Genomic DNA, 19,236 nt, shown 5'->3' on the forward strand with positions numbered 1-19,236 from the left:
ATAACTTCTCACTTAAGTTTCGCATTCACACTTATCAGTGCTGTAGAGAGCAACCCAAATATAAGTCCATTTTATTTCTGTATACTTCTGTGGCTAAAACATGATTAGACTGTGAGATTTAACAGAATGATGAAAGGCCTGAGACTAGTGAAAACTGAGAAGGCGCTTTTTCTTTCAAGCAAAAATATATGATACATAGTGCATGCCATAGAGTAAACCTCTTTCCTGGACCATGCCTTGTTGTCAAGGAGTTGCACAACAGAATCAATTTGTAACAGGTTACTCAAAATTATGATGTGAGATGGATAATATTTGTTCACCTGCATTTGCCTTCTAAGCTGTAGATCACTAGCTCTGGAAAGACCTTTTATCTCCCCCTAAAAATTTGCTTTATTTCTTTCAGGCAATCTCTGCGTTAGTTCAGCCATTCGGAGTTTGTGCAGAATATCTCAACTCTTCTGTAGTACAGGTAAAATGCCTTTATTATGAATGCTTTTCAGCAAATAACAAAGCCTTGAAACATGTGGTTGTAGTAGTTTGCTGAGATTTAGATGGGGCTTTCTGTGTTCTCAGACAGCGTAATATTAGAAAGGTGACCACACAGGCCCTGTTCTTTTTATTCTAGGAATTTGAAAACAAACAAGCAAACACACTGAAAATTGATTTAAAGCTGTGGTGATATGAAACTGGTGACTGGTCTCAAAAGTCTTGCAAACTCCTTTTGCATAAAGCATAGGAATCCTTTTGAGAATGCCTGTTTTGGATGAATGTCCAGCATCTGTTTTTGGACTGAATTCAAAGCTTGCTCTTTGTGAGGCAGTGTGTAGCTTCTCACAAGATACAATTAATAGCCAATAGGCTCAATTCTTGAAACTGAGCAAGGCCATGTGAAACACTACATCAAGGAAAGAAGCTTTCTTTCACTTACTGATTTAGGAACCAAATGCAGAAGGAGACTGGAAGTACTGTGTGTTGCCCAGCGAGAAGTTAGTCACCACTGAACAAACAGAAGGGTTGTTGAATGGGTATTTTAAGAAGGTAGAAAAAATTTCAGAGTAATTTCTTGACATATTCTGAGGGTGATGGGTAGAGAGCTTGGACAATGTTCGGGTTCATTTTCCAAGCACAGATACCTTTAATCTTTCATTTATAACTGCAAGAGGGAGAAATTATGCCACTGTCATTAATAAGCTGTATCAGTATAAAGCATGTGAGAAAACAGTTTAGTGGATGAATTTTGTTTCTAACTTTCTGGCTGAGATCTAGCACATGTTTCTGAGAGTTTTCACCAGGAAAATTTGGGTACAGAGAAAAAAATCATACGATCTATGCACACATGCAGATTTGCTCATGGCTGCATATCTACACTTACCTACAAAAACTGCCAGTTTAGTATGTGACTGAAAGTCTTTATTTGAAGAGGAAACAGGTAAGAAGCCGTTGGAAATCAAAAAGCCATGTGTGTCTCACTGATGCATTTTGAAAGGTCATTTCTTTTAGCCTGTACTGCAGTGGTCTGAAGTTGGCTTTTTACTCTAATTACATCTTTTCTGCACACACCTGGCAGGATAGTTTGTATGTTTGTACGTGTTGCTTTGTCTTAAGATAATTGTGAACTTTAAGTGAAGTGTTTCGTTCTACTGCAGCCAGATCATCTGAATAATGTAATTGATTTCAGGAAGCCTAAAATGATTGTCGTCTTTTTTTTTTTTTTTTTTTTCCTTTGCATTTTTTAGCCTATGCTGGATCCAGTCATTCACAAAATGATTAAATATGTACAGAATGTAGAAGAGAAGGACCTGAAAGATAAGGTATTGTATACTTAGGAAGAACGTACTCTGTGTCTTGGAAGTGCTGGCAGTATAGACAAGAAAATATCTTCCTTTGCACTGACATAAATATAGCCTGTTCCGAATTGTGACTGAATGGCATAGCACAAAACATTGAAGAGTAGCCACTCTGCATTTCCTCAGTTCCATATTAAATTCTCTTCAGTAGGTATATGGTGTTATATGACCGTTTTTAAAATACTTTCCCACAGTAATTATTAGATACCTTTCTGTAGGCCCACTTCTGTTGTGTGCTGAATGCCCACTTCTCTAGTTGACTTGAAGGTGCTTGATATCTGAAGTTCTTAACTTCTGTGCATTTTGTTGATTCTAAAAAGTTTAGAACTGCTTTTGTAGATAGAACTGCCACACTAGCTGTTTGTTTCTAAGAATTTGGTAGTTGTTGATATAATTTCCGTGCAACTTGTGACTGCCTCGTGCATTATATCAAACTATCAAATCTAGCAATCAATTCTAATAAATTTTCTAGCTTTGACTCTTTACTTAGGCTTAGAAATACATACTGGAAAGTATGCAGTGGCTGTGCATCTGCAGAGAAGCACTTAAGAGTACTGAATTTATAGCAAGAGAATGCAGCTTAACCAGAGAAACCTTATGGTTTCTAAATGTAGAATTACTACTTTCAGATATCCATAGTACTGTGCTTTATAACTTAAGCAATCTGTATTGGTTCATTAAGCCTATTCTCTGTGAATCACTAAAGTCTGCAGCATAATAGCAAAAATAGTAATGCCTGTCCTTTTTTTGCTGTTTTAAACAGAGACTAGTCAGTATCCCTGAGCTCTTGTCTGGTATCAAACTGCTGTGTATGCGTTTCCAACCTGATTTGGTAACTGCAGTAGATGACTTACGGCTGGACATTCTATTGCGCATGTTAAAATCTCCTCACTTCAGTGCAAAAATGAATTCCCTCAAAGAAGTAAGTTTGCTTTTTGTGTGTTTTGCTGTGTGTGCATCTGAGATGGACTGTTAGTAAATCATCAGAACCGTAACCTTAAAAACAAGGGGACACAAGGTGTCCTAACAAATTATATTGCCTTAGCGAGCACTTAGTTTGTAATAAGTACCGTGGGAAGGTAAGGTGACAACTGTTTGTAGTATTAGTAGCCCGTGTAAGGACTGTGGCCTCCCAATTAGAAAACACCCACCCATAATTTGAAGCTTTTTTTTAAAACTGCAATTTCAAATTCACTTATAAGCAGTAGCCTGTGCTATTTATGAGAATTCACTTCAGGATCACTCTGATAATTCAGGGCATCCTATAGGATATCCCTTTTCTCTCTTCCTCCTCTTACAGAGAAAAAAATATTTCATGAGATTTAGTGCTGCATTGGTGTTCTCAGTCAAGTTGTGCTCAATTATCCCATCACACTATGTCATTGCTTTTCTTTACTGTAACATATGGACATTGTAGTAGCACTTAGCAGCCTTACTTTATGGACCAGGACTCTTTGTGCTAGGCTCTTCAGAGGAAGACAGTTTCTCTGTCATGGGAGTACAAGTTGTTTGCTTGGTTGTTCATTCGTCTCTTCTGGAACTTGTACTATTTAATAATGCACCAAGAATGCAGAGATGTAAGGTATTTTTGAGTCTCTAGGGTTTTTGTTTCTCTGCTTAAGGAAAGATTGAGATGTTAAACGTCATTGTTTGGTTCTTAGTCATAAATGTTGAGTATCCTTGGTGAAGTTACAAAACTAGCTTTTGAAGGCTTTAGCAGAAATGTACTTTCTCCAGCTTTCTCCCTAGAGAGAGGAGCTTGTGTCAGTTCCATATTGGATAAAAATAGGGCACTAATCTGAGTGTCACAGGCAGAAGCCTGACATAACCCATTTCTGGTATATCTAAAGAAATTTGCAGCACATGCTGTATTTTCTGTATCAGAATGGGACTAAGAAGCTGCTGCATCAGAGACTGATGCCAAGAAACTGTTTCTGGTTAGTAATTTGCCTTTGAACAGCTTATTCTTTTTTAAAAAGAAGTAAAAACACTCTTCTGTGCTTGAAAGTACTCAAATTTAAGCTTCATAGTAAGCATTGAGTACATTTCTTGAATGGATTTCAATGTTCATGTGCATAATGTATGTAGGGAGCATCCTAAGAATTTCATGTTTTACAATTCCTAGGTAACCAAACTAATAGAAGACAGTACCATAGCAAAATCTGTGAAGAATGCAATAGATACAGACAGATTACTAAACTGGCTAGTAGAAAATTCTGTCCTGTCAATTGCCCTAGAAGGTAAGCAGTTCCATAAAGACTTTTGCCATCTGCTTTGAATATCTTGAATTTAAGAAGTTGGTCTGTGCTTTTCAGTATGTTTTTAATGGAACCTTTTTAACAAAGGAGTTCAAAGTTTGGTGGTTTTTTTTTTTTTTACTCGATTTTGGTGATGAGAAAAACTCTGCAAATACTGCTACTAACATCCAGATGTGCAGATGTCTTCTATCTGTGGTTTTCACTCTGTTTATCTGTGTTGTTAACCACTAGAAAAAAGAGAAGAGTTCTTTTTCCAAACAGTAGGACCATACAGGTGTAAAGTACTGTCCAATGAATGAACTAAAACAGGCTAAAAGTTAAAAAGCTTACTTTTTCTTTAGACTGAGAGATTTGCCTGTAATAATAGATAAAGAACTTTCAAATGAAGGTAGTTTTGTTGTTGTCCCTTTTAAAGTAACTAGTTTATTATTATATATTCAGCATATTTAATATTGTTTTAAAATATTAATTCAGCTGCCTCTCCTTATTTCATAGGTAATATAGACCAAGCACAATACTGTGATCGTATAAAGGGAATTATTGAACTGCTGGGCAGTAAACTGTCTTTAGATGAGCTCACTAAAATTTGGAGAATACAGGTAAGATGCCAAGGTTAAGATTAGGCAGATGCTTTAGGCCACATTACAAAAATAAATGCCTTGTATTACCAAGTTCCTTAGCTGTTCATTTATCTGCTGGATTGTATTTGCTTTCCTCGTTCCCTGAGGGACATATAGTACAGTGTTAGTACGCTTCATTATCAGGGTAAATTCCCTTCAACTTCATTTTTATTTCTGTGAACATTGCACCTACCTCAGAGGCCCAGCAAGAACTTCCTCACAAGAGTTTTGTCAACCAAGAATTCTATACCATCCCGGAGCTAGACCTCTTAAAGAATCAGTGTAGTAAGTTCTAGTGTTTTCAAACTTTGGCTAGACTGTTGGGGCAACTTCACACAATTTGAAATAAGATTTATTTGCACGAAAGCAAAAAGAAATACAGATGCTGGTGCAGGAGTATGAGGTGTTTGAATTCTGCATTCAAAGGCTACACACCATTTCTACAGTTGAGGTGCTGAAGAAGACACTACATTTCTTATTATATTCCCTTTTTCTATTTTGGCTTTCTTCTCTGACTTTGAAATTTGGTGCTTTTGATTAACACAAATTCTAGAATTTATATGTCTCTTCCTGGCTTTCAAGACAGTTAAAAACAGGTGCAAAGAGTATTTTCTCAGATTATTAGACACACTTGTTCCTTAACAGCCAGCACATGTTCACAGGAACATTCCAAGTTGTATCTACAGGAAGTTGATTGTAATCTCTTATATTTAAAGTCTCTTTATTATTAAAAATTAATTTTAATTGCTAAACTATTGTTTAAATTTATCTTGGATGCTGCTAACATCCTACTAAAGAATGTATTCTTTTTGTTGGTAGTGGAGGTTTCACTTTTGATGCACCAAGACACGGAGAAAATGGTGTCATGGTGTGAACTCCTGTTTTATTGTATAAGCATCTCCGTTGAAAAGTGGAGGTGTTGAGAGTTTTGTAGTATGTTAATGCAAAGAAAGTCTTTTTCTTAGTTCTTCCTTTACTATTTAAAATTAACTGTTCTGACAGTCTCTTGTAACACAGCTTAAATCTTACACTTGTTGCAAAGGGTAGAATTTCATCCGTAAGAGAGCTGCAAAAATATCTGACTTGGAATAAGAGATAGCTTGAAAGAGGTGATAGAGAAATTGTCTAGACTAATGACCATGCCCTGAGGATATTAATTTCCCTGTCCAAGTATTGAAGATTTGAGCTAAACTCTCTGGAGATTCTGTCAGTTCTGTTGCACATTTAGGCATGATAGCAAGATTTGCATGCTTAATTTTGCCAAAGCATGATTCAAGCTCATTTTATATATATTCTTTATTAAAATGCAACTTCTTCCCCCTCCTGACTGTTGTTACCATGGTGCTCCTATCAGTGTGGGAGGAGGTTTTGTATTGCTCTTAAAAAAAAAAAAAAAAAAAAAAAAAAATAAGGGGGGGGGGGAGAAAAGCCTTAGAGTGTCAGAGATAGAGCACTACACATGTGAACTTAGTTAAGTAATGAAAATGGTGCTGTTTGTGTTGCCTAGACATTGGCCTGGAAATAGGAATACTGAAAAGAGAGTCTGCCCTTATACTGGATAGTTTTACTTCCTACAAATGTATCTCCCATCCAACTCCAGAAATAGCCTTTCTGTGCCTCAAAGTCTTTTCAAGTGGAAGTGCTGAGGTCAGACTCAATGCTAAATGAGCATTACTGTCCGTGTAGATTTGAGCAGTATAATGGCTTTAAGAAATTAAATTTATCCTGATTATACAACATACGGAATTAGAAAAACGAAGAAATTTCCTCTTTGAGAACCAGCATTGATTCACAGTTCTTGTCTCTTCCAGGTACTTAGTGCTTGAAAAGAAAATTAGTTTGACATGGAGATGCTGTTCTAGAGAGTTCTTTGATTAGGAATATATTAAAGAACTTAAATACTGTCTGGTACAGCAAGTTTAAGTAAAGTAGCTTGAGTCTTCAGTGACCTATTAGCTGCTGGCACAGTTACAACACTATGCACCATTGCAGCATTTTGGAGATACTGTAAGAATGATGCAGCTGGTTTCTGTCTCTTCCCCCCTCTTCCTCACAGTCCTATAGAGAAGTTGCAAGTAGAAATAGCCTGAAGAGTAATATCTAAGACTTCTCAAACTTCCCATCAAGGAAACCCAAGTAAATATTTGCATCCTGATTTTGTCAGGAGAATTTCACGTAGGCTTTCTTCAGTTCCTGCTGGTTTGCTTTACAGTGGTCTGCTTTGATAAAAGCTTATTCACTTTGGAGGATCTTTGGGATTTTTATGGTTCTTTGCAGCTGTTTCTTGAATACACTGTTATATTTGAATGATATTTCCATCCTTCAGATTGCTATCTAATGTATAATGATTAAAAATGCCTCCGCCATTGAGTCCTGTCTGCGTTATTGAAAGCAGTTTTATATACCCTAATTTGAGCAAATCCTTCTGATTTTTGCTATTTCATGATCATTTGGAGAGGAAACTTCCAGGACTACTGGAAGAAACATGGTGCTCAAGGGATGAAAGCAGGCTGGCTAAGTTCCCAGGTGAACTTTTCTTTTGCAGGGGAAATACAGAGAAGGTTATTGAGGTATAGAGTAAGAAAATACAATTATCGTCAGAATGGATATTTTACCTGGTTTTCCTTGCTTTGGCTTTAATTAGTTGTGGGACAGAGTACAAGTTAGGTTCAGCAGAGTTTGATTTATGAAATCAGTGTCTCCAAGTTAATGCAGAAGTAACAGTAATGTAAAACATTTTGTCTGAGTAAAAACAGAAGCCTAAAGATCAAGTAAAATTTCCCTTCCTTCGTTCTCTTCAGATGTTATGACTGTTAAGGTGCTTGTTCCTGTGTTCATGAAATGAAATGTTAAGTTCCTGCTTTAGGCCTCAGTACTACAACCAATTCTGAACTAAACAGAAGTGCTTGGGGTGGAGCTCTTTTCCCCAAGAGGTGGGAATGAACTGTTGGCAGACTGTTCCCTTCATGGGTCCTCAGTTCTGAACCCTAGACTTTGCTTCCCCTTCTCGAGCAATGATCAGATTGCTAGTGAATGATTTGAGAGATTTGGTGTGTGATACGTGGGTTAGTATTTAATTACTGCAGTATTTAAAGAAAGTTGTATTTCAGCAAATATCATGAAGTCTGTGTAAGACCCAGAGTTTGGGTTTATTTGACGGAAATGATTTCTTGGGGATATTCCAGAAGTACTAAGATCATGGTGTTTATGTTTGTAACCAGAAATAATTCTTGACTTTCAAGAATGGCCTTGAAAAATGTATGTGCAGTATAGAGAGGAAAACAAGCTACTGTGGTCAGCATGGTAGGCTAGATGATTTCAGATAGCATCGTTAACTTCCTGTTGAAATATTACTCTTTTCTTGTGTGTTTCAGGCTCATCAGCTAATAACAATAAACCAAAAACTGCATCTGAGTGCTGTATATTTTTCCATCTACTTCCAAGTCTTCCACCACAATAATTTCTTCAGAACAATCCATTTTATTTTTTGCAGTTTGATGATTCAGATGATTATGTTCTTGCCTGTTTCCTTATCTAAAAGGGAATTAGTTGCATATCACTGAAATAGTTGTATTTCAGTCAGTGTTTAGCTAAGCTAGTTCACATCTGTTCTGCATTATCAATGTAACACTTGCACAAAGTTAGCTGCTTCGCAAAAGGTGCGGGGAAGATCGTTGTTTTGCTCCTTCCACTGGACGTTGGCAGACTAGCTTGTTCGGCTGCGCTTTAGAATTACTTTTCAAGGCCTTCCTACTAGTGGAATGAGTAGTAGTGTCAAGTTATCTACCGTTGTTCATGTCAGAAGCTGTTCCTCTTTCTCTGTTAGTAGGAATAGCAGGATAATGCCCCCATGAAGATTTTCCTCTACTTTCTTTGGAATAAAGACCTACCATCTTGTGTTTCCTTTCTCTTTTCAGTCAGGGCAATCCTCCACTGTGATTGAAAACATACATACCATTATTGCTGCAGCTGCTGTCAAGTTCAGCTCTGATCAGCTGAATCACTTATTTGTTCTTATCCAAAAGGTAAGTTTTCACATGGATTTATATTTGTTAGGAGGAGAATTGATGAGACATACTTGTACATGCATATTCTTTAGTTTAACATATTGATTTTAAACCAAATGGCTGGTCTGGTACTGTGCTGCTAATTGACTTAGATTTTTAAGTGCATTATATATTCAGTGCTCAGGTACTTAAAATGAGATTCTTTTTTAATGATTAGATATAATCTTTTATAGCACATATTTGGATAACAGTTGGGCAAACGAGTACTGTAACTCTCGGTGACAAAAATGAGAAAATATGCATGGTGGAAACATACTTTTTTGTATTTTGATTGTACAGCAGTAAGACAATTGTAAATTATATTTCTCTGTACACTTGAGACTTAAGAGTGACAATGCTTGCTGTTGTAATAGTAAATGTTATTTCATTGCTGTACAGAGCTGGGAGACGGAAAGTGATAGAGTGCGACAGAAGTTGTTGAGTCTGATAGGGCGCATTGGTCGAGAAGCTCGGGTGGAGTCAACCACTGGAAAGGTATGTGAATGTGAAATAAAATCTCTTTTTTCCTGGGTAAAATGTAGAGTTTCTTGCCTTTGCAGTTACTAGGTGCTGACTGAGCTTGCTTTTCTTCCTCTAGGTTCTGGAGGTGCTTTGGGAGCTGGCTCATCTTCCAACATTGCCTTGTAGCCTTATTCAGCAGGCCTTAGAGGAACATCTGACAATCCTCAGTGATGCCTATGCAGTGAAAGAGGCAATCAAAAGAAGCTACATCATCAAATGCATAGAGGATATCAAGAGGGTTGGTTTGTTTTATCTTTTTCGAAGTCACAAGTTATCTAGTCTTGATGTTGCCCTTTTCTTTCAAGATGCGCAAATTGCAAGTCCCATCTGTAAGTTCTTACCTTGGGGAGTCCACCAGAGGGGTAGGCTTTGTGTGAGCCAGTTTGTTGACCATGAGACTCATAGTAAGTCTCTTGCCTTTGTTTTAAACAAATTTTCAGCACAAGGAGTGATCAGTTTATGGGAAACTACCAGGATGGGCCCAAGGTTAGAATTTGCAAATGGAACCACTATAAAGGTATGTTAAAATACTGATTTTAACTGCCCCTTTCATGTGAGACCCTAGATTATTTTTCTTAGAGTAAAGCATGTGTTCTGGCATGGCCATTAAATAAGTCTCAGAATGTAAATTGATATTTAAATCATAATAATTTTGTATTTGAATAGAATATTTGTACTCTTTTTGTCTAACATGAAGAACTCATTTTTGCAGCTGCCTGTGCTAAGATGTTTCCTGGCAGCAGCAGAGGCATGCATGGCTTAAAAGACTGCCCATACTCTATGCTGCGCTGCTCACATAACAGGCATTTTCCCTAGAGGTCATCAGGAATGCTTCTGCCTTTTTTTCAGTCTTAAACAAACCTGTAAAGAAAAATGCTTGTGCTTCACTTATTTCTTCTATGGTAAACAAGGCTCTGTCTGTCCTGTGGCACCTGGAGAGGATTTTAGTTGTTTAGAGGGCACTGTATGTTGCCTTCTTGATACTTAGCATTGTTTGTGTGTGTGTGTGCTTAGAGCTACAGATTTCAAACTTTGGATTCTCAGTATCTGTAGAATTTGGAGTTTTCTCCTGCCTTTCCTGTTCTTGCATTTAGTTTAATAAAATTCTGGCAGGGGCCTTGGCAGAGGTGCTGCAGTGGGGATCACTAAAGGAAAGCTGTAACTAAACAGGCTGGAAGGGACCATGGTAAACAAAGTGGATATTTAAAAACACATTATTTTCTTATTTATCTGCATTAGGAGGAATGAAGTATAGACTGAGAGGGAATGTTATATTAAGGCAGCACTCAAATACATGAGGGAGTCTTCAGCAGAGCCCTCTGTTACATGGTTAGGTTACTTGAGTTCCCTCTAAGTAGGTGGCATTGATTGCCGTCAATGTTTAAACCAGACATCACTTTGAAAAAAAAAAGAAAAAAAAAACAACCTCAGTACTGGTTTGTGTGGTCAAACTTTACAGAAAATGAAGCCTTCCAGAAACGTGATGAGCAGTTCTTACAATGAGGTAGGCGGGTACTCTATAATTTGTAGGATCTTTTCTAACATGCAGCTTAAATATACTTTGCTTCCTATCCCAGGGCTCCTTATTGCACCAATCACAAATTTCTTACCTTTTAATCCTCAGTACTACCTCAGGTTTGTTCTTTCATCAGTCCTGCTCTAGCAACAAGTGCCCTCCTTTGACCATATTTGCCCTTTTATGCCCTGACAGGCCCCTCATCTCCTATCGTGACTGCCTAATCGAAAAAGGTGGTGGTTATCATCGCACTGGTGCAATTGAGTTTTTTTCTTTTTTTTTTTTTTTCCTCTTTCCCTCTACTTAATTTGCATGTTTTCTAGCAAAGAGGTGGTACTTTGGGCTAATAATAAAGATGGCAGAATAGTGTATCTGAGTGTCAAAGGGTTGCTTGTAGAAGAGGAAGGAGGGCACCTTTGGTACTCTCGGAAAGAGACCAGGAACAAGTATAACTGAAGCCTTCTGAACTGATGATTGTTGTTTTGAAATGGGGGCATTAAGAGAAATCATTAGGCATCTAGGAATCTAAGAGGATGTTAATCCATTGTTTAGCATGTACACATGTGTAATTGTTCTTACCTTTCTTACTACTAGTCATCCCAGCATAACAATCCTCAGTTTGTGTGGGTGGTGCCAGCTTTGCGTCAGCTCCATGAAATCACACGCTCGTTTATTAAGCAAACTTACCAAAAGCAAGACAAGGTAAGAACGTGTGCCGAGATGTTCTTGAAAACGTTATACCTGCAAGGCTTCTGCTTCTCTGGAACATAGTTTGTGTGTTTAGAAGAAAAAAGAGGTGTACAGTATAGTGATATAGCATAGACAAAATCCTCAAGTAGAGGTGATGTGTGCTGTCTGTTTACGTATGTATAATTTCTGCTTGATGTGTCTGGATTGGCTTATTTAATTCTTAGCTTTTTGTAGAATTATTAACCAAACAGGGCTCTGTTAAGAAATTATGATAGCTAATGTTTAGACGAGCTAGTTTGTAACTGAATTTGAAGTTGTTATTTGACACTGATGCTTGGAAAAGAGACTAAAATACCTGCAGGCCATGTGTGTTATACTGCAGCTAAGCGGAGGTGTGGGACTTGGTTTTGCAATCTGCAGTATGCATTCTTAGGCAGTGCTGAAAACAATAACATCAGAGGAATAGGGGTATTTGGAAGGTTACAGCTGAATCTGGTGAGGGGGCAGCATTTCCTCCTCTCAAAAAAAAAAAAAAAAATCTACAGAAGAGCAGAATTCTATGTGCATGTGGGTGCCTGTTTCTGTATTGTCTTAAAATTTTTTTTTTTTTTTTGCCAAGAGCATTATTCAAGACTTAAAGAAAAATTTTGAAATAGTGAAGTTGGTGACAGGAAGCCTAATATCATGCCATCGTTTGGCTGCATCTGTGGCAGGTCCAGGAGGGCTCATTGGAGCAACATTAGTGGATGGCAGATACACTTACCGGGAGGTATTGAACCCTGAATTTTTTCCTACTTTAGTATTTTGAAAATACGTTGTTGTTTATCACTGAACAAGTTGCACAAGATTGTAATGCTACATACCAGGGAATTCCAAAAGTGAACGTTCCCTCCGTTGAACAAATACACAAGTTTGTATTTATAGTTCTAATATTTATCCATTAAGTCTTACTGTAGCCTTGTTATAATATTATAGAGCAAGGGTGGCCAAACATCAGTCCTACTGGTTTCCTAATAAAGTCTTTAATTGAGTGCTACATCTCTCCGCCCTAGCACCTCCTTATTTCAGCTTCTCTACTAGCCTGAGTTTTACTGCCATGTATAGATTTTATCTTTGAATTTGATACAGACCACTAAAAACCTGAAACAGATTTACAAGTCAGGACATAAGAGGATGCGCACACAGATAGCTTGTAACAGTTTGCTACTGAGCTTTGGATTTTATTAGACTGTGACTTTATTGATATTATTTGACAGTAAGTAGTTACTAAAGCAATAGAAAATCCAAGATGAATTGAGTATGCCTTTTTTTAAAAGATAACCAAAAAAAGGTCATGTTAAAAACAGTGTAAAATAAAATAAAGCTTCACATAGAATCAGTCTCTGGTTCTCCAGGCTTTGCAGAGCATGCTGTTACTAGACAATTAAGTTACCAAAAACAGAAAAGAAAAATCAAACTGTACTTTGAATGTTTAAAGTCCTTGTTTTGGAAGGAAAAGCCTTGAGTTTTTATTTCTTCTTTTTCAGTATTTGGAAGCACATCTAAAATTTTTAGCATTTTTTCTGCAAGAAGCCACCCTTTATTTGGGCTGGAATCGTGCCAGGGAGATCTGGGAATGCCTTGTAACTGGCCAGGATGTTTGTGAGTTAGACCGAGAGGTAAGAAAAATTTGAAAAGTGGTATCTGTGGTTGGGGAGTGGAATTTAATAGATTGTGAACAGTGTGTGTACTTGTTGAAGAAACATGAAGCATGTTGTTTATGTTAAAACATGAGCAACAAACACAGAGTAATCCTGTGTTATGTGCTTTGTGTAAGTTGGTGGAACTGCTGTTACATGTTTGCTTATGACTAGGATGCTCTTTTAACATTAACATTTTAACATTAACTTGACTGGAAGAGGAATGTCAGCCAGGAGATCAGTTGTGTGTTTATTGATGCCCACTTGAAGAGCACCACCTGAAAGTTTACGGAGTCATGTGAGAGACATTCAGGGTTATTTGGGTGAAAGATAGCTATTAAGTACTCTAATGTTGCAGTACAGCGCATATAAAGTGTATGGCTACTGTGTGAGACTTTGAACCTCATGCTGAAGGTAAAAATGACCACATGCTTGTGTAATGAATTGCTGTAGTACCTGACAGTTTTATACAGCATTGTCAAACTAAAATATTTGCAGTGACAATGGATTAAATATTTCTGCCTTTCATTCACAGATGTGCTTTGAGTGGTTTACAAAAGGACAGCATGATCTAGAGAGTGATGTACAACAGCAGCTCTTCAAAGAGAAAATTCTTAAACTGGAGTCATATGAAATTACTATGAATGGTATGAAAATGATTATGGTGAAGAGACCTTTGAATTATCAGAAACTTGCTTTTTAATCCTCTAAATTAAATATCCAAACAGTTTTAGAGATCAACATTATAAAGGGATTTGTTTCTGTCATTCTGAATTTTTAATAGTTGTAGAAGAAAAAGATAATCTTTGCGTGTGATATCTTCATTTAAAAAAAAAAAACATAGAAACTTTTAACTTTAAATAAAAAGCTTGCACCTTTTTTACTTGCAGGTTTTAGTTTATTTAAGACTTTCTTTGAAAATGTGAATCTGTGTGACCATCGACTAAAGAGGCAAGGAACTCAGTTGGTGAGTGTTCTGCAAATTCAGTCTCATACTTGCGGCCTCTTGGGCATGGGAGGGGGTAAGACAAGGATTCTTTAGGAGTTGTTTGATGTGGTCATATTTGTACTGATATGCAGATGGTCTTTGTAGCATTAATATTTTTAAATTCTGAAGTTAAAACCCCAAAGTTATGGGAGAAAACTGGCTGCTGATTGCTAGAAGTTAGTATGTAACTTCTAAAACTTTGCAGAAGAAGTGAATGGGCTAATTCTTTTGTTAAGAACCCACAGTTTTAGTGCACATCTTTTGCTTCTCTTTAGAAGGAAAATTATTCTATTCCGTTTTTGTCTTCTCTACAAGAGATTTAGTCTTATCACATTTACATTCTAACCTACAATCATTTTAACTCTGTGATCCTTTGCTGTTTTTCTTAAGGGTTGTATATTAAATAGTTTTCCAAAGGCATTCTAGATCTATATCACAGAGGGTTAATTTAGCTCAAATGCATAATACTTTGCCAAGTTTTCACAGCAGGCTTTGTGAGAATTTATTCTGTGGTTAGTTACCACTTTGATTTTTGTGAAATATTTCTATCCCTGATTAAATTTCGCTGTGTTCTTGAGGTCTGTATTTCTTCAATTGACTTGACTGAATGTGTTCTTCAGAACTTGTTTATCCACTTGTAAACAAACATTTTGTTTGTAGTGTAAATATGTAAGCTTGCTGCTATTGATTTCAGTTTCCACTGTGTCAAAACTTAACAGCGGCAGTTTTTAAGATCAATTCAAATGGTACTTTTCCAGCAGATGGAACACGATTTGTTCCCACATTTGAACTCACTTATATATATATAATAAACCTAATTAGATCTTACTCTTGTTCTTTCTTGTGTAGAGTGTAGAAAAACTGGAATTAATAGGAATGGATTTCATTTGGAAAATAGCAATGGAGTCACCTGATGAAGAAATTGCCAATGAAGCTATTCAATTAATAATAAATTACAGTTATATTAATCTAACACCTAGATTGAAAAAGGTAAGCATATATTAGAATGAGAAAGTGTTTTGGCAGTCAGGTATTTAATGCTCTGCATGATGATAAACTGTTAGAGCCCAGCATGTGATGCTTTTTATCAGCAATTCCAATGACTGACTTCTTACATTCTGATTCATTTGTCCTTTGTATCTTCAGGATTCAGTCTCACTGCACAAGAAATTCATTGCTGATTGTTACACGCGATTAGAGGTAAAGGACAAATTTTCATTGTTTAATTGTTTCATTGCATCCTTCTCCTGTTTTATGTTGTAGCATTAGAATAATTAACTGTGATAATTTTATTTAAAGAAAATTTTCTTTCCACAAGTACTTCTTGTTCTCTTAGCTCTCCAGAACATGCTAATCATAAATATAAACCAACACTTGCACTCTACTTTATATTCTAGGCAGCCAGTTCAGCACTCGGTGGTCCAACATTAACACATGCTGTTACAAGAGCTACAAAAATGCTTACAGCAACTGCTATGCCTACGGTAGCAACATCAGTTCAGTCTCCTTACAGGCAAGTCGGCCTTTAAAGGGATAAATATAACAGTGACTGTTTACTACAAGCTACTTTGCATGTGATTTTGAGTGCTAAATAAATTGTTATGAGACTGTGTTAGCTGAAAATTTTGTGTTCTATGATTTCTTCTCAGTATTGGTGGTGGTATATTCTGGTAGCTTCTCAGTTAAATATTCCAATTAAAATGTAATTTAAGCTCCACAAATTCTAACAAAACCTGTGTGGAAAAACAGACTGAAAGTCAGAGTGCCAAAGTCATCTAAACTTCGGGGGATAGATTTGATAAGATTTTTATGGGCAACAGTTTTTTTTTTTCTTTTTAGTAGGAGAGAAGGAGCACTTTTCATCCTTTTGCTGTGCTTATGTGTACTTCAATGAGTATGGCTTATGTAAGCACAGAGTGGGTCATCTAGAAATATGAAGCTTCTTCTGAAGCTCAGTAAGACTCAAGTGTCATGAGTAATTGTAATGCAAGCTTCTTGCCCTGTTTTGCTAGTTAATTTCAGCCTGATTACCCTCAGCTTTAAGGACCAGCTTTAAGGAGTTGTGTTTGAAAACAGCTAATTCATGATAGTTACCTGTGGTCGTTGAAAATTAATCTCTGAGACAAGTTACTCTTGTTTTGGCTGCTTATCCCTAGGTCAACTAAACTTGTAATAATTGAGAGACTGTTGCTGTTGGCAGAGCGTTATGTGATAACTATAGAGGTAAGATATGTAATTTCTTACTAGGTGAAGTTAAAAATGTAACTTCTAATATATTTAAACAGTAAAAGCTATTTCAGCCTATGCAGCTGTAGCAGCTTTGTTACATACCATCATAAAACTGTCTTTGTTTTCAAGGACTCTCTTCAACATTGTCCTTCTCTTCCGGTAGGACCTTTATTCTGTTCCTCGAACTATTCTACCTCATGGTGCCTCTTTCCATGGACATCTTTTAACACTTAATATTACATATGAGTCTACCAAAGATACCTTCACCGTAGAGGTATGTGTACACAGGTTGTGTGATACTATGTTAATCATGTAGCTACTATTCTTTTTGTTTGTTTTTGATTCCTGGACTGAGCAGAAGAAGGTTTTGTTTGTTTTGTGACCTATGGTCAACTTGAAAAAATTTATCTGAAAATGTTGAACAAGTATACAAGGATACCATAATGAAAGTGCTGGGAGGAGGTAAGAGGAGAGAGATCGTCCTCCTGGGATAGGAAAGACAATTTTTTTTCCTTAGTCAATGTATTTTGTGGACGATACCCTTGTAATCCACTGTAGAGGAGCAATAAAATGTTAATAGAAGATTTCTTTCTTTTAGGATTTATTGCTCAATCAGCTTGACCAAACAAGTGTCATTTAATTTTACAGGCTCATAGCAATGAAACAGTAGGGAGTGTCAGGTGGAAGATAGCAAAGATGTTGAATTCTCCTGTTGATAATATACAGATATTTGCCAACGACAGCCTGGTATGTTTACTACAAAGTGTTCTCATTCTTTATTAATTTAACTCTCTTCTCCAGAGCTAAATGATAAATTTTTCTTGTAGCTAACTGTAAATAAAGATCAGAAACTGCTCCACCAGCTGGGCTTTTCTGATGAACAAGTCCTTACAGTAAAAACATCGGGAAGTGGCACTCCATCAGGAAGCTCTGCAGATTCCTCAACTAGTTCCAGCAACAGCAGCAGTGTCTTCAGTTCATCCTATGCAATGGAACAGGTAAAACATAATAGCCTAAAGTCTGCCCTCAGGTTTTTTCTTTTCTTTTTGAGAAGAAGCCACAGCTGGGATCGAAGAGGTGGAGTAAGCTGAAGCAGAAGCTGTTCACATCAGCTTGAGTATCTAATCCTTAGCAGCTCTGGTTTGCTTTCAAACTGTGATTGAAACAAAATATTTAAAAACACTTGCCTTAAGCATATGGATTTTATTTTTTAAAATGCATTCAGTCACCTAAGGTTCCCTTAGTATTTATTAATCTCTACACATTCTTTCATTAAACCTTTAAACGTATGAGATTCATTTGATTTAATTTTGAGTTTGCATATTTGGAAGGAGGTGAGGAGTTTCCTCTGATAAAGCTAAAGTGTGAAAATGAACTAAGATGTATCAGCTAGCATGTTCAGACTACTGGTCTGCTTTGTACATGAACTCTAAATAACCGGCTTCAGAAATTTGTTGCTAAGAGAAATGGGTTAATGGCAAAAGTCAAATGTTGTCTCAGGCTAGAAGGTAGATGAGATTTCCCTGAGTCAGGCTAGCACCTGGGTGAATTGCTTTAATGAAGAGCCCTGTTAAGTAACTTAAAACAAGGTGGGGAAAAAAATATTTGTATTTCTGCTTAATCCTTAGGAAAAGTCCCTCCCTGGAGTAGTCATGGCTCTCGTGTGTAATGTGTTTGATATGCTTTACCAGCTTGCCAATCTAGAGGAGCCAAGGTAAACAAACTAAATGGTTATTAAATACTGAAGAAGTGCTGGTGGTGGGATGTTCTATTAGCTCCTTATTTTACTGTGCTTATGCGCCCACCTAGACATGGTGTGGCTGAGTAAGCTGTATTTTACACAAGTAACTTGTGGTAACTTTTCAGAATAACGCTGAGAGTAAGGAAGCTTCTACTGTTGATTCCCACTGACCCAGCTATTCAGGAGGCCCTTGATCAGCTTGATTCCCTGGGAAGGAAGGTATTATTATGAATTAAACAGTAACTAATCTTGGTGAGCTTAACAAAAAGGATTTTACTATGAAGTTTCTTAAATTCTCTGTAAGATGATGATCTGTGAAAAGTTTGAAATTCTACAGCAAAATAATGCTTACCTTAAGGATGAATGACTTATTTCCAAGCAATTGGAGGCTAGATGGTTATTACTGGGATTAGGAGATGTATTGCCAATTGCAATGAAATGCAGTGTTCTAAGACTTTCTTCCTTGGTGTGTTTGTCCTAGAAAACGCTGCTGTCAGAATCAACTTCTCAGTCTTCAAAATCCCCATCTTTGTCTTCAAAACACCAGCATCAGCCCAGTGCTAGTTCAATACTAGAAAGTCTTTTCAGATCTTTCGCTCCAGGCATGTCTACCTTCAGAGTGCTCTACAATTTAGAAGTGAGTAACCAAATTCATCGTTTTCTGCTTGTGGATTTTTTTGTTGGTTGGTTGGGGAGGTGTTTTGGTGGGTTTTTTGTTTGTTTTGTTGTTGTTTGGGGGGGGGGGTTAGGACCGATACTTAAGTAGTTGAAAGTTTCTTGCAGGGAGCCTCAAATCTGTGATGACAGGGTTATTATTCAAAGTGCAAATCTCATTTTTGTCATGTTGTGGTCTGCTTTCTTGCATGTCACAAATTCCACACAGAGTATGAGAAGAAAAGTGAGTTCCCCCTTAGAATTTGCTGTGAAGCCAGGCCTTTCCTGTTCTGATTTGCAAGGTGGAGGGAGTATTCTAAATTATGTGGAGAGGAGCATAGAAACATGAAAGTCCTTGCTGATTAGGTAAAACTTCTGCCTGAATCTCCAGAAACTCTGAATGTATGATTTCATTATACATAAAATTTCAGCTCTTCTAAAAATGA

At 37.0% G+C, this 19,236-nt stretch overlaps 1 protein-coding gene across 2 annotated transcripts in view; it reads left to right on the forward strand.

Moving 5' to 3' along the window:
• The window catches only part of USP24 (ubiquitin specific peptidase 24), a 71,251-nt gene that overhangs the window by 19,153 nt on the left and 32,862 nt on the right, over positions 1–19,236 (forward strand). For both annotated transcript variants that reach the window (XM_062580985.1, XM_062580986.1), the window contains exons 8-30: positions 404–469; positions 1,737–1,811; positions 2,611–2,769; positions 3,973–4,087; positions 4,601–4,704; positions 8,643–8,750; positions 9,171–9,266; positions 9,370–9,531; positions 11,404–11,511; positions 12,119–12,268; positions 13,026–13,157; positions 13,714–13,825; positions 14,069–14,145; positions 15,016–15,156; positions 15,313–15,366; positions 15,564–15,679; positions 16,323–16,389; positions 16,559–16,669; positions 17,044–17,142; positions 17,223–17,393; positions 18,024–18,109; positions 18,262–18,355; positions 18,618–18,773. In XM_062580985.1, coding sequence (XP_062436969.1) covers positions 404–469; positions 1,737–1,811; positions 2,611–2,769; positions 3,973–4,087; positions 4,601–4,704; positions 8,643–8,750; positions 9,171–9,266; positions 9,370–9,531; positions 11,404–11,511; positions 12,119–12,268; positions 13,026–13,157; positions 13,714–13,825; positions 14,069–14,145; positions 15,016–15,156; positions 15,313–15,366; positions 15,564–15,679; positions 16,323–16,389; positions 16,559–16,669; positions 17,044–17,142; positions 17,223–17,393; positions 18,024–18,109; positions 18,262–18,355; positions 18,618–18,773 — 2,559 coding nt within the window. The remainder of the gene's footprint in view (positions 1–403; positions 470–1,736; positions 1,812–2,610; positions 2,770–3,972; positions 4,088–4,600; positions 4,705–8,642; positions 8,751–9,170; positions 9,267–9,369; positions 9,532–11,403; positions 11,512–12,118; positions 12,269–13,025; positions 13,158–13,713; positions 13,826–14,068; positions 14,146–15,015; positions 15,157–15,312; positions 15,367–15,563; positions 15,680–16,322; positions 16,390–16,558; positions 16,670–17,043; positions 17,143–17,222; positions 17,394–18,023; positions 18,110–18,261; positions 18,356–18,617; positions 18,774–19,236) is intronic.

Source organism: Rhea pennata, chromosome 8 (genome assembly GCF_028389875.1).
Source record: "Rhea pennata isolate bPtePen1 chromosome 8, bPtePen1.pri, whole genome shotgun sequence".
Lineage (NCBI taxonomy): Eukaryota > Metazoa > Chordata > Aves > Rheiformes > Rheidae > Rhea > Rhea pennata.